The 15,486-nt window shown below is 40.2% G+C and overlaps 1 protein-coding gene across 1 annotated transcript in view; it reads left to right on the plus strand.

The window, feature by feature from the left end:
• The window catches only part of ONECUT1 (one cut homeobox 1), a 30,890-nt gene extending 21,853 nt beyond the window's left edge, over positions 1 to 9,037 (plus strand). The window contains exon 2 of the mRNA XM_075007067.1: positions 8,745 to 9,037. Coding sequence (XP_074863168.1) covers positions 8,745 to 9,037 — 293 coding nt within the window. The remainder of the gene's footprint in view (positions 1 to 8,744) is intronic.
• Positions 9,038 to 15,486: the final 6,449 nt, after the last annotated feature.

A 15,486-nucleotide genomic window follows, 5' to 3' on the forward strand; every position in this document is an offset into this window, starting at 1 on the left:
AAGGTTGGGAGTACTTATGTGTTTAAAGTTAAGCACATGCTGAAGTGCATTGTTGTATCACGATCTCTGCTGGTGCAGCTAATGAAACTTCCCTGCTGCAGTTTTCTAGCGATACCAAATATTTACAAACATTTTCCCAGACCGAACAAGAGTTCATATTTTTACAATGAACACCAGGCACTTCTTTTTAGTATAGTTGAAGTGTCCAGTAATGTTTTTGGACCAAATATGCAGAAAGGAAGAAAAAGTATTTAAAATTATGACAAAAATGTCCACCCAACTTTTAACATTGTTTTATGATTTAGGATATTTCTACTTATGTCAGTGGCAGTAAAAATTCACCCTGCATTTCTGAAGTGGAAAGAAAAAAGATATTGTGGTTAAGCTACTGAAATGGGATTCAGGAGTTCTGTGTTCAATTCGTTGCTCTGCCACAGATTCAGTGTGTGACCCTGGAGAAGTCATCTAATGTACCTATATCTCAGTTCCTATTCTGTAAAATGGGGATAACAGTGTTCCCTTTTATTTCTCCCTTTGCCTGCTTGGTCTAGTTAGAGTGCAAGTTCTTTGGGACAGATTATGTCTTACTCTGTTTGTAAAGTGCTTACTACAATGGGGTCTTGATCTTGGTTAGGATTTCTAGGTGCTACAGTAAATACAAATAACAGTAAATACAAATAACAACAATAATTAATAACATGAGAGATCCATCACTAGCAGTACCATGTGTGGTGGTAGGCAGGAGAAGTATGGGATATAGCTGGTATATCTGCAGTTACAAGGTTCATCTGGAAAAAATGGTTAAGGAGAAGGTTATATGAATATTTACTGAGAGTTTTCCTTTAATGGGAATATATAATACTGGGTAAAACATGCCTCAGCAGTCTGTGAATGCTAACATATCATTTCAGCAACATATCAATAATATGAAGCATCACACAAAATAATCTTTTACACCATGAGATAAAATCACTGCTTTGGGGTTGTTTTTTCATTTCTTACAAGGGCCCATCCCAACAGCTCAGTTAAAGCCAGAATCTGTCACAAAAGCCTGACTTTTCAGAAGAGCTCCACGCTTACAGGGACATTAGATTTTCAGGTGTGCCTGGTTCCTATTCAGGCATCAATATTAGTGACCAGATTTTCACATGGACTTATTAAGGGGGGTGTTGAGTTCTTTTGTGGCCCTACATGTCACAGTGGGAGCAGGTGAAAGCTGAGCAAATGAGAACTAAGTGCTTAAACTGCAGCAAGGGAGGTTTAGGTTGGACGTTAAGAAAAACTTCCTAACTGTCAGGGTGGTGAAACACGGGAATAAATTGCCTAGACAGGTTGTGGAATCTCCATCACTGGAGATATTTAAGAGCAGGTTACATAGACATCTATCAGGGATGGTCAAGATAGTTCTTGGCACCGCTGTGAGGGCAGGGGACTGGACTCAATGATCTCTTAAGGTCCGTTCCAGTGTTCTGTGATTCTGAATCCCTGGTGCCCTATGTCTGCATAGCACCTCAAAACACAAGCATCCAGTTTCAGTAACACATTTCTTGCAAGCACCTCTCTAGACAGTGCCAGGCTTTTCTGAAAAGATACGTTATAAAGGATGAAAAGCACACAAATCTCATACAGCTAACCCTTTGTGATGCAATATAAATATGTCAGGTCCCCTCTTATCTAATCATCCCCCATATCTCTCAGGCCCCACCTTGAATGGTTGGAGGGAAGAGGTGAGTCTTTCAGGATGCCCAAAGATCAACAGATCCAGGAAAGAGTTTACTTCCCTAATTTCAAAACTGCCAAGCTCCCAGGAGCTGAATACGGCACGAGTGATTTTGTAGTGCAGTCTCACAAAAACAGCAGTTTCCCACAGAACTGGAAAATAGATTTTCTTTTAAAATTAAATCAGTCTTGATTTCAAAGCAAAATACCACAAATGAAATACAAAGAAATCCTGATCTTGGTTTATGCACCTGTATAGAATGTATATGACCCCTTTGCCCATGTAAACCTGTTGTGTGCAAGGCTGATAACTTGTCCCAGGAATACCAGCCCAGTGTGCAAGGGCAAGAAGAAGGGAAAGAAGAGACTAGCACCCACTCCTTGGGTGGGACTGGAGAGGAACAAGAAGAATTCATGCCAGTTCTGTGTCCAGACCCTCTCTTTTTCTTTCTTTGGTGGGCAGATCACCTCTGGGAAGGGAAGGAGCGAGATGGTGATTTAACCTTTCACAGCTTCTTCAGACCACATATATGTAGCTACAGGTTGAAGCTCTCTAGTCCGGCACTCTTGTCTGTCAACATCCATAATCCAGCATGGTTTTAGTAGCTGGATGACCACTTCTCATGGGTGTGTCCAAGTCTCCTGTGGTCCCATGAAGTTTGTTTACAGCCACCAGTCCTGGCTGTCACTGTTCTGTGCTGTTATTTAGCTCTAATGTACCCCTACATATCTTCCAAGAGCCCAGTAAGCTGTGGAAGTGTTGGAAATGTGCTAGACAATGCTGACCTGGTTTCTGTAAAGGGAAGTCGTGTCTTGCTAGTCTATTAGAATTCTTTGAAGGGGTTAACAAGCATGCAGACGGGGGATCCAATAGACATAGTATACTTAGATTTCCAGAAAGCCTTTGACACAGTCCCTCACCAAGGGCTGTTATGTAAATTAGGTGGTCATGGGATAGGAGAAAAGATCCTTTCATGGATTGGGAACTGGTTAAAAGACAGGAAACAAAGGGTAGGAATAAATGGTAAAATTTCACAATGGAGAGGGGTGACTAGTGGCGTTCCCCAAGGGTCAGTCCTGGGACCAATCTTGTTCAACTTATTCATCAATGATCTAGAGAAAGTGGTAAGCAGTGAGGTGGCAAAGTTTGCAGATGACACCAAACTGTTCAGGATAGTCAAAACCAAAGCAGACTGTGAAGAACTTCAAAAAGATCTCAGCAAACTGAGTGATTGGGCAGCAAAACGGCAAATGAAATTTAATGTGGGTAAGTGTAAAGTAATGCACATTGGGAAAAATAACCCTAATTATACATACAATGTGATGGGGGCAAATTTAGCTACAACAGATCAGCAAAGGGATCTTGGAATTATAGTGGATAGTTCTCTGAAAACATCCACGCAGTGTGCAGCAGCAGTCAGTAAAGCAAATAGGATGTTAGGAATAATTACAAAAGGGATAGAAAATAAGACAAAGAATATCTTACTTCCCCTCTATAAAACTATGGTACGCCCACATCTTGAGTACTGCATGCAGATGTGGTCTCCTCACCTCAAAAAAGATATATTGGCATTAGAAAAGGTTCAGAAAAGGGCAACTAAAATGATTAAGGGTTTGGAAAGGGTCCCGTATGAGGAGAGGCTAGAGAGACTGGGACTTTTCAGTCTAGAAGAGAGGAGACTGAGGGGCGATGTGACAGAGGTATATAAAATCATGACTGGTGTGGAGAAAGTGAATACAGAAAAGTTATTTACTTGTTCCCATAATATAAGAACTAGAGGACACCAAGGCTACGTCTACACATGCACCCAACTTCGAAATAGCTTATTTCGATGTTGCGACATCGAAATAGGCTATTTCGATGAATAACGTCTACACGTCCTCCAGGGCTGGCAACGTCGATGTTCAACTTCGACGTTGCTCAGCCCAACATCGAAATAGGCACAGCGAGGGAACGTCTACACGCCAAAGTAGCACACATTGAAATAAGGGAGCCAGGCACAGCTGCAGACAGGGTCACGGGGCGGACTCAACAGCAAGTCGCTCCCTTAAAGGGCCCCTCCCAGACACACTTTCATTAAACAGTGCAAGATACACAGAGCCAACAACTAGTTGCAGACCCTGTATATGCAGCACGGACCCCCAGCTGCAGCAGCAGCAGCCAGAAGCCCTGGGCTAAGGGCTGCTGCCCACGGTGACCACAGAGCCCCGCAAGGGCTGGAGAGAGAGTATCTCTCAACCCCCCAGCTGATGGCCGCCATGGAGGACCCCGCTATTTCGATGTTGCAGGACGCGGATCGTCTATACGTCCCTACTTCGATGTTGAACGTCGAAGTAGGGCGCTATTCCCATCCCCTCATGGGGTTAGCGACTTCGACGTCTCGCCGCCTAACGTCGATTTCAACTTCGAAATAGCGCCCAACACGTGTAGACGTGACGGGCGCTATTTCGAAGTTGGTGCCGCTACTTCGAAGTAGCGTGCACGTGTAGACACAGCTCAAATGAAATTAATGGGTAGCAGGTTCAAAACTAATAAAAGGAAGTTTTTCTTCACACAGCGCACAGTCAACCTGTGGAACTCCTTACCAGAGGACGCTGTGAAGGCCAGGACTCTAACAGAGTTTAAAAAAGAGCTCAATAAATATTTGGAGGTTAGGTCCATAGATGGCTATGAGCAAGGGGTAAGGTATGGTGCCTAGCCTTTTCTCGAAGGCGGGAGATGGATGGCAGGAGACACATTGCGTGATCATTGTCTTCAGTTCACCTCCTCTGGGACACCAGCCATTGGCTACTGTCAGCAGACAGGATACTGGGCTAGACGGACCTTTGGTCTGACCCAGTGTGGCCGTTCTTATGTTCTTATGACCTGTGGTTCAGCAAATTTTCTTATTTGGCACCAGTCATATCCCCCAGGTGCCAGCCCTGACTGTAGAAGGGGGACGGTACATCTCCATCACAGGGGTGTTGTGAAAATAAAAGTCAACAAGGTAATTAAACATTTCATATCCAGTGAGGATTTGAATAGTGTGCAGTAAATAAAGCATAGGGCCACACCATAAGTAACCAGGGTAACACAAGCTATTGAACCGCTGCTCATTCAGTTAGTACTGGCCATCTGGGGAACATTTTAACTGGCTTATTTTTGGAGCAGAGCCCCCTTTAAAAAGGGATCAAGAGGTAAGGATATCAGAGAAGAAACTGTGATATAGTTTGTATCACTTTTGTGGGAAGCCTGCAACTGAAAAGATGTCACCTTCTCTGAAGAGATCGGAGGAAACACCAGGAATAGTGTTTTCTCAGCTGGAAATTAGGATGTTTCTGTCACATGATTTCCATGAGAGTTCCCTGGCTTTAGAATATGCTCCCTTCCTGATCCATGCTGGATCCATGCTGGATTTCTCGATTGTCCTGCCAGTCTGCAAAACGTACAACTTGGATGGGGGTTGATCTGTGGAGAGAGGCAGGTAAACGATGAGATTATTGTTTTGTTGGCCGGTCTGATGGTGTATTAGGTGATAGGTCTAATCCAATCCACAATATTGTACAGCATTAGGTACTTTGTGTCATTTTAATTAGCGTGGAGCCGAGGAGAGGAGCGTTCGGCTAACTGAACAAAATCAAATGAACTTTGGAGGATTGGTAACAGCCTTGAGGTAAAAGCTGGGTTTTGAGTTCAGTTCTAGATTGAAATGTTGCCTGTGCTAGGGCTGGAGAAGGATTTTCTGACAGTTTGGAAGGTGACAGATATGTATTTGTTCTTTTATCCCCATTTTAACATTTCATGTTTTCTCCCCAGTATCTTAAACTTTTTGGATCCCTGTGTTCGCCGCAGCGATAGGTTTTGAGGACCTCAGGCCTCATGCAAATGCAGAGGTCCTCAGGAACGAGGTATTTTCAAATCCATTTTCTAGGGAATTAATAAGGCATCATAACTTGTCTGAGATGGAATCATAGAGAACAAGAAGACATCAAGCTTCTGTAGCCTATAATTTACAAGCTTTTGTAAACTAAGTGATCTTTAATACCTCTTAGCTTTAGCTTCTTCTAAGTTCAATGCCTCCCACTCCAGATTTGAAGAACATAGACCTGAACTGTCTTGGCATGCCAAAGGTGAGGCTGGTCCTTTGCCTCTTACCACCAGCTTGTCAAGGAGGGGTGGGAGTATATTACTTAACGTTTTAGAGAATACAAAACCATATGTATCTTTAGAGTAATAATACTGCCTTTGTAACCCTGATTTATTTTACCATTTGATTGCTATTTGATTACTATTCCATATCTCTTAATGAAGTTAATCCTGTCTTACCCCAGGGGTCCTTTGTATATTCTGTGGAGCCTGATTCTGGGACAAGAACCTTATTATCTTCTGATCAGATTAATTGTCAATCCTCTAATCCACACTATCCAAATTAACATTGTTAACCTTCTAAATCAAAGAATACTTTAGAAGGCGGATTTGTAATTGCATGGTTATTTTCTACTGTTCTTCAGGATTCTAGGGGACTACCCTATGACTGTTTTGGCCTAGAACTAGGAGGTTTATCTGTGCAGGTAAACAAACTCTGCATTTACTGCTGTGTGTCTAACTGGTTGAGATTCTGAACGAAGAATGTTAAATATTGGCCTTCAGTCCACTGTTTGTCCAAGCAGGACAAATCATAACGTATGATTGTTTCATCTGTGAACAGTGTGTTTGTGCACAGGTCAGGATTTGTGCAATCATTCACAAGTTAGATGTGGGGGGAGGGTGTCTTGAGGAAATGAAATGGTTTCTTATGAATGAATAACTTTCTCTCAGGCTATATCTACACAGCCCCCTCCTTTCAGAGGGGGCATGTTAATGAGGCAGTTCAGAAGATGATAAAGAGATGCTGATATGAATATGCACCACCTCATTAGCATAAACATGGCGGCCACACTCGATTCGAAAGGGCCACTTCCAGAACGCATGCCACCCATGTAGATGAGGGCCTTTTGAAAGGATCCCCCTGACTTTGAAAGGCCCTTCTTCCTATTTAAGAAGTGTATTTCAAAGTTGGGGGGGTCTTGTCGAAAGGCGCCCATCTACACAGGCAGCATGCATTCCAAAAGCAGCACTTTCGAATCGCACATGGCTGCCATTATGCTAATAAGGCACTGCATATTCATGTCAGCGCCTCATAAGCATCTTCCAAACTGCCTCATTCACATGCAGTTATGTTCGAATGGAAGAAAAAAAGTAAGAAAATAAGTCTGTAGGACGTAAACATTTTATTAATCGGTATATAAATGTGAATACACGTACACTAAAACAGTGACATAGTTCAACATTTCTAATGAGGTGGATGAGCCTGACACCCAGCAGCTGGTTGTACTGCGCCTGCTTGTGAAATTTCACGCCCCCCAGGGGTGGCTTGCCACCCCCATTTCCACACCCCTGCTTCAGATCAAAACAGTTATAAAAATGTTATTTCTGAATCTTTGGCCATTTGACTCATGTGTCATAACCTAGCAAAAATGCTGCAACGGGAGTAAATGTTGGTAAGTAACTGCTTCACAAACGTCACTGCTGAGAGAGCTGAAATGCCCTCACCCCCTGCCTCATGCATGAATTGCTGGGACTGACACTACACAAGATATCTGGAGGCCTTTGTGGAGTAATTTGATCCCCTCAGTCCAATGCGAAGGGCGTGAGTGGCCATGGGGTCCACAATCTGCACAGTTGGCACTGAGCTCAGCAGAGGTGAGGACTGAATGGGCACCACCACTTCAACACCCCTCTCACAGTTGTGTCTGATCAGTGAAGACCCAGACTCCATAGGCATGTAAGCATGAAGTCAACCCTCATTGGGCATTGGGGGACAGTGCCGTCACTGATGCTGCTCTATCCACCCTCCCCACTGGCTGTCTGCTCACTCACTGCTTCTGCAGTGGGTTTTATCTTTAGAAGTGGCCCCTCGGCTCAGTGATGAGGTATAATTGCTGGCGAATGAAAGAAAACCTTGTAACCCGACTGTCCCTTCACCTTTTTCCAGTGGATAATCTCCAGGTCTTTCAATACAGCACCACCACAAGTGCTATATTCAGTTTTAAAAACACACTAAAAGAACACCAAAAATGAGAAGGAAAAGAGAGATTAAATTATATGGAAATGTTGTAATCAAGATATACTGGGTCAGCATTCTGCATGTCACATTGTAGTTTATTTTGTTTAAAATATATAATTGTCCAGACTTGCAGGACCACAATTAAACCCTTTTTCCTTGCTGTTCTTCATTACTCTGACAATAAAAAACATGTTACAGAAAATGGAACGACAGTCAAAAAAGAAAGATAAAAATGTGTTAAAGGTTGACTTGAATTTGCTCCATTGCACCTGAGTGTAAGGGAGTCTACTATAGATTGAATCTCTCTCATCTGGCATCCTCAGGACTGACTGGTGCCACACAAGAGAATTTGCTGGACGATGGGTTGTCAGTATTGTCTAGCACATTACCAACACTTCCATTGCTTATTGGGCATTTAGAAGACATTTAGGGGTAAATCGCAGCTAAATAACAGTGCAGAACACTGCGAGCCAGGACTGGTGGCTGTAAACAAACTTTATGGAACCACAGGAAACTTGATCACACCCACGATAAGTGGTCATCTGGCTAACTAAAATCATGCCCGATTACAGAGTTTACTGGACGAGAGAGTTCCAGATTAGATAAGTTGAATCTGTAATTCACACTCCAAAGGACCGTTTGAGATGAGTTAAATAAGTTGTAGAAAAAATGAACTTGTGGGCGGATGTAAGAATGTACAACTTCATGGAAAACATGCCATGCCCTCTCTTACACCTTTCTGTAGCATTTTAGCATGTAAACTACACCAACACAAACTCATTTATGTATAAATAAGTGAATATAGATAAGTCCAGGGGGAGCTGACTACAGACAGATCTGACCCAACTTTATTTCCAACTTTCTTATTTATTGCATTAGCTGCTTTTTCACCAATGTGCTCTCAGTCCAAGCTCTAACACCCCCTTTGCTTTATTGCAGCATGCAAGAGGAAAGAGCAAGAACATGGGAAAGATAGAGGGAATACACCCAAAAAGCCTCGGTTGGTCTTCACAGATGTCCAGCGTCGAACTCTACATGCAATATTCAAGGAAAATAAGCGTCCATCCAAAGAATTACAAATCACCATTTCCCAGCAGCTAGGGTTGGAGCTGAGCACCGTCAGCAACTTTTTCATGAATGCACGGAGGAGGAGTCTGGATAAGTGGCAAGACGAGGGCAGCTCCAATTCAGGCAATTCATCATCTTCATCAAGCACTTGTACCAAAGCATGAAGGAGTAACCACAAACTAAACCTCGGTGGAAAAGCTTTAAAAATAAATAAATAAAGAGCAGGACCTCAAGATAGCAGGTTTATACTGAGAACTATTTGAAATAAAAAAAGTTATTTATAAGTCCAAAGAAACCAAAGACTTACTTCACCTGCATTATGACTTTGTTCTGAGACACACTTAAGGAGGATGACGACTTGCAAAAAAAGTAAAGAAACAAACCGAAAAACCAGAGTGAAGAGAAAGAAACCACTGGTCTTACACCTTCATCCATGATCATTTTCACCGTATTTGGCTTGTTTAGTGGTTTGGAGCATAGTGATTTCTTGTCATTGAATGGACATCTTTTCAGATATGGCTCTTCATTTCCACAGATATTGCCATGAAGGTGTAGGGGTGTATCCGTACTGTATACACACCAGTGGTTAGGGACTTAGTCAGGGCTTGTCTTCAGAAAAGGTTGTGTTATAACATGACCAACATAGGATGGAGTCGTCTGAATTCACTGAACGGTAGTGTGATTTTTGCTGTTTTATTGTTTGAACTTAACTGGTGCAACACCTGGACACAAGTTCAAACTACGCAAAGAAATTTTGAATGATACCTAAACCAGTGCATTCTCTTTGTTTGTTAAGGAACATTCAGATTTTTAAAAAAGTGAAACAATATTCCATTCATTTAAAAAAATCAACTAACTACCAAAGAATACATTTAATATTATATTGCAGGTATTTTATTGCAATGATTTTAATATTCCAAAGCTATTTTTACACAAAATACTATGTAGAGTTATAGGTATAGACTAAGCTAACTGTATAACACATAAAACCTGTAATCAAGACTGCTATTTGCAATTATTAAACCACTTTAATATTTGTTTCCATGACTGGCAAGAAAGAATGTCATTTTAGGAGTAGCAGCTAAGGTCACAGTGTCATAGCACAGATGCTGACACTAGGACCCTGCTCCCACTAGAGTCCATGAGAGTTTGGACCTTGGCTTCAAAAGGAGGAGGACATTGCCTTTACAAATGATTTGCCATATCTGCTAACTTTAATAACACTGTCCCTGGCTGATATTGCTGAAAGCTCCTTTGCTTGAAGGATGTCAAAAGACCATCTTTCCCTATCAATATATTTTCTATATATATCCCAGCAATATCATCTATATTCCAAATGTTCAATTCCCATCTATGTCATTCATTTTGTACACAAAAATTAAAAATATGAACAAATGTATCGGATCCAATTCTGCCCCATTGCCATTGAAGTCTATGCTATTAATGAAAGAGGGAACAGGAGCTGTATAGCAGAACATGCTTGGGGGACCAAATTCTTTTTCCATTGAAGATTATGGCAAAACTCCTTTTGATTTTGGTGGGAGCAGCTCCATGATTACAGTAGTGCTTTTTCTTTTTTTTGGCAGGCAGCAGGAGGGTGCACATTATGAAGTCAGCCATAAAACTTCTATGGAATTCTGCAAAAACAGGATCTATCCTTTTGTTTTGTAGATTTGTATCTGCTTACTAGGCTAAGTGTATATTTCAGTACATTCTTTCTTGCATGTCTGTTAGCCAGGAAAATGCATGAAATAGTTTACAATTTGTAGTTGAAAAGCTTTAAGTGCTCTGTTGCTATCTAAATTTTCAGAGAACTGAAATTGTTCCATTCTAAAATCAAAAGGAAAACAGTGCAACATCTGTATATAAAATTCTAGTGCAGAGAGGGAAAGACTTTTTACATGTGCCTGTTAGATCTCTAACTGGTATTTCAAATTACTATAGAAAAACTCCTAAGCTTACCAAATTTTAAAGAGAGTAAATACATCCCATTGACAGGACAAGAAATCTGTAAATCTTACTTATACCCTTCACTTGAAAAAAATTCAAGGTAAACTAGAATCCAACACAAATTATCATGTCCAGTTCTATTTTCTTGTGATAAAGTCCATTTAAAATGCTAAAGACTCAGAAATTAGGCAACTTTGCAGCAGCATCTATTTCCCAAGTCAACCATGTTTGGTCAAGTTTCAGGCTATCCAGCTGAAGATACAAATAGTTATTTTAAAATTCAGCTGAAATTTCTCCTTCTTAAAACAATATTAAATGAGAACAGGATATTTGTCCCTAAATATTATTCAATAATTTTCCTATGTTAAATTTATTTTTTAAAAACTGGAAATGCAATTGTCTAATGAAATATGATCTATGAATATTAGACTCTCTAGTTTACCTTAAATTCTAGCAAGATTTCTTTTAAAAAGTTCTGTTTCCAACTAGACATAATTGAAGTGGAAAAGTTCATAAGACATAACCTCACATTTAAGGTATCTTATAAATGCAGTCTCATTAATGTAACATTGAAAAGGACAACCATAATTAACATTTAGCTTTCTCCAGGAAAACACTGCTTTGTAACTCTACTTATAATTTAGAAAGAAAGCCTTATTTATTTAAAACTTGAGCATTTAAAAATGCAGGGAAATTCAAGGTACATTACCACATTTTTTCGTATTTCCATTGTAACGTGTCTTGAGACTATTTGCTGAAACCAAAGAACTTTCATACCAGCATTGACTTTGCACCCAATATGCAATTTCAGGATCTCTTGCTATGTACATATGTGTACACACACACACACAAATAGATGCACAAGTTAAAGCCTAAAAGTAGCTTGCCTATGTCAAAGCATTATTAACCCTTTTGTTTTTATAAGCCATTAAGAACAAAGTCCCTCTTCCCCTAAGCAATATGCAGATCACACTTTGAATATAGAGAGAACACACACTTCTCTTTAGTTAGTTTCTAAATATGAAGCAAAATAAATATGAAAACCTTCAACCTGATTATCAAATTATTCTAGCCCTCAGGATACTGCTCCCTTGCACTGACACTGATCATTTGGTGCACCCAGATTTTTATTATTTCTTGTCTTTACTAATGACCATCCATGAAGGTGATTTTTTTCCCCAAAGTTGTGCTTAAACTTCTATGTAAAAGACAAAAGCCTGGTCCACTGAAGTCAATGGAAGTCTTGCTATTGACTTCAGTGGGGCTAGGATTTCACCCAAAGATTTCCTGGAAGAATGGAAGTTAGCATTAGACTCATAAATTTCCACTGAGCCACTGGCTCAGGACCTAAGTGACAAAACAATTCTGAAAGGAAGCATAGTGGAAAAAGTTTGGAAACACCAAAAAAACTGAGCTTCAATTAAAGTTCAGTTAAACACCTCTTGCGGGTTAGGAGTGTGAATATGCCCTCAGTTTTCGAAGTGCATCCAAAAATTCCCGTAATGACCCGTGAGAGAGGGTGGCAATTGAGGTTGAAAGTTTTAATCCATCCACATCATAAACTACATTATCAGATTTCGAAAAAAAAAAAAAGCATCATGGCTGCTTTTTTGCTCCCACATTGCTGTCCAAGGGCCTCATCCTACTGTCCTTATTCAGGGCAAAAGTAAAATGAGAGCTCCTACAATAGGGGTTGTTGTCTGGGGCTCATTCCAGTTCATTTTGAAGTCAATGGCAAAATTCCAGTTGACTTCAATGTACCCACGCTTACCCATATTGAGTGGAATCTTGCTCCATGAATGGTCTATTGAATTCACTGAGATTGCTCGTGGAGTTACCCGCTACTCAATATTCTGAAGGTTCACAGTTTGGCTTATTGTGAGCAGGGTCAGGCCCTAAGAAGTACTTCAGAATCAGGCTTCAACATCACTGGGCATTCTGCCTTGGATGGCAAGAAAACATGGCTTATCTTGTTATACCAAAGAATCCTAGGACACTTCTCCTTGCCCAAGTCTCAAAGAAGGTATTTCTTTCCCAACAAAGATGGTACTTCCTCCTTCTTCTTTTTCTCCTCTCCTCCTCCTCTTTCTGCTCCTTTGTACATAAGGATGAAAACTATGCATTTAGCAAACAAAGAGAAAGCACTTATCCTTTTTCTATCTAGCTGTGTTTAGGGTGCATTCAAAGGCCCAGAGGCCAATTTTGAGACTTTGCTTGGCCTTCTGGTTTATTATTGTGGTGTGGTTAGCTTTACAATACATTTGGTAACTATTTCCTAAAGACAAAGACGCAAACAGTAAGGAATAGCTACTTCCATGTGTTAAAAAAAAAAAGAAAAAAAAGAAAAAAGTGTGTAAAGATCTACTATTTATAGTGTGAACCAAAGACGCTACCTCACTCAATTTCCATTGGTGATTTTAATCACATTGATGATACCAAAGAATACCAAAGATTTTTCATGCACGGCCTTGGTCTGGAAAGGGAACTCATTCTCCTTCTTAAATACCTTCCACCTTCCCCTTTCTCAACCTTCACTCAGTGTGCAAACATGTCTTCATTCTTAATAATAGTGATAATAGTCTTATGAATACTACTCTTACGACAACTGCTACTACTGGTTATATTGACGATAATAATAAAGCTCTAGGCAAACATGTTGCAAACTTTGTAAACTCATAGGACGAGTGCCTTGCTTGAACCAAAGTGTTAAACCGCTGTTGACCTCTTTATCTCTCACCTTATACTCTTTGAATACCTCAGCCTGTTAGAAAGGCCACTAATGAAAAAAAAGGAATAATTCTTCACCGTGGTGCTTTTTGCCGTGCAACCATGCAAATGAAACTTTGTTTGATACCAAAGGAAAATATTTTTTCCACTTTCTTGCTGACAAACCAAAGGTTCCTTCTTCTTTCCCCTTGAAAGCAGCTTGAGTCCCTCTACCCAGACAGGCCGTGCATTGCTTTTACCAATTTCTCCAAATACCTCATAGTAATAAATTGTTAGGGTTACGTTGTATAGAGAGTTTATGTGATAAGGCAGAACTTACTAGTTTGATAATTGTTAAGGTTACTTAAAAAAGTTTTATAATTCTTATTTATTTTGTAGGGGGTTGTTTTGTTTGTGTTATTATTATTATTGTTAATAATTATTATTATTATTGTTTGGGTTTCTTTCTTTCCCTTCATTTGTTTTGGCAGAACTGCTCTGTTATACTCAAGGAAGATCTTATTCCTGGAAATATTTCAAAGGTTAGGTAATGATTGTTGTTTGCAAAGAATGCAAGAAAGGGAGAATATATATATATATATATATATGTCTTTGATTCTTTTTGTTTAAATTAGGAAGCTTTTTGTGTTTGATAGTCAATGTTCTTTTTACAGGGTAAAAATATTCTCTGCTGTGATTAATGGGTTCCTATTTTTTCCCCTATAATGTGTTGTGGTTTTTAATTTAACTACATTTTGTATATGCTTATTTAATCACTGCTTTAATTTATGACTATGTAGTGAAAAAATGTATATAGTAGATGCAAAATGGCCAAAGCTTTGTGTTACAATCTTTTTGTTCCTGATGCTGAGATGAACTGAAGGAGAGTGCTTCTCCTGACTGCAGGGTGTATCTTCAGACTTGTCTTAGCACACATTTCAATGTGTTACAAACACTGCCAGGTCCCCCACCTCCCAGAAAACAAACCAACCAACAACACTTGTACATGCCAAAATGAGTGTTCCAAAGTAGTACTTTTGTCACTTAGCAGTGTGTTTTTTCCTTTAATTTGTTTGTCTTTTTCTAGGAAGGTTATGTTGTGGGTAAGACCTGCATATCCAAAGAACTTAAAAGTTGTTTAATGTTCAAAAGCACTGGCATTTGTGAGAGGCTTTGAATTTTTTCTTTTGTTTGTTTGTTTGTTTGATTGAGTTGCCATTCACACGGGTATAGCAAGTAGAGGGCGTAAAACTTTGGAGAAAAGCTAACTTGAATTTGGAAATGTTCTTCAAACCATAATACAGTCTTTACCTAGAGCTTTCCTCCTTCCTCCTCCCCACCCCCAAATACTGCTTCAGGTAGAACAGGGAGCTAATTCTGCAAACACGATAAATTCAGGCTAGCTCCTGCTGCTCCCATTGAAGTCAATGGAGAAAATGCCACTGAATTAGGCTGGGCAAGAAGGAGCTCTGAGAAGTCACCATTAAGAGTAGCAGGTCTGCTAGACACTGTTGCTGGGTTATGCATTTTGGAGCAGAACAGGGCTGTTCCTGGGCTCCATCACGCAGCATTAATTTTTTCTCATGGGGCATGAATTTTTCATCCCCCTAGTTCCCAAGAAAATTGGCAGAACAAATATTTGTGCTCCAATCCAGGCACACTCTTGTGCTTGGAGCAGAAAATTAGCTCCACGAAACGCAATGGGACTACTCCCATTCTTGAAGTTAAGCATGTGCACAAGGCTTTGCTTTAGGAGAGCACTTAAGCACAGGCTTCAGCACTTTCCTAAGAGAGAGGAACTTAAGCAGGGGTTTAAATGCTTTTCAAAGTTGGGGCTTATGGCCCCGGTCTTTGACTATATGTAAGGTCCTAAACAATAGCAATTAGCAGCCGAAATACCTTTGTGGATTTGGACCTAAATGCTTTGCAAGATCAGGGCCTTCAGTATTTGAGGAGA

Source organism: Carettochelys insculpta, chromosome 12 (genome assembly GCF_033958435.1).
Source record: "Carettochelys insculpta isolate YL-2023 chromosome 12, ASM3395843v1, whole genome shotgun sequence".
NCBI lineage: Eukaryota > Metazoa > Chordata > Testudines > Carettochelyidae > Carettochelys > Carettochelys insculpta.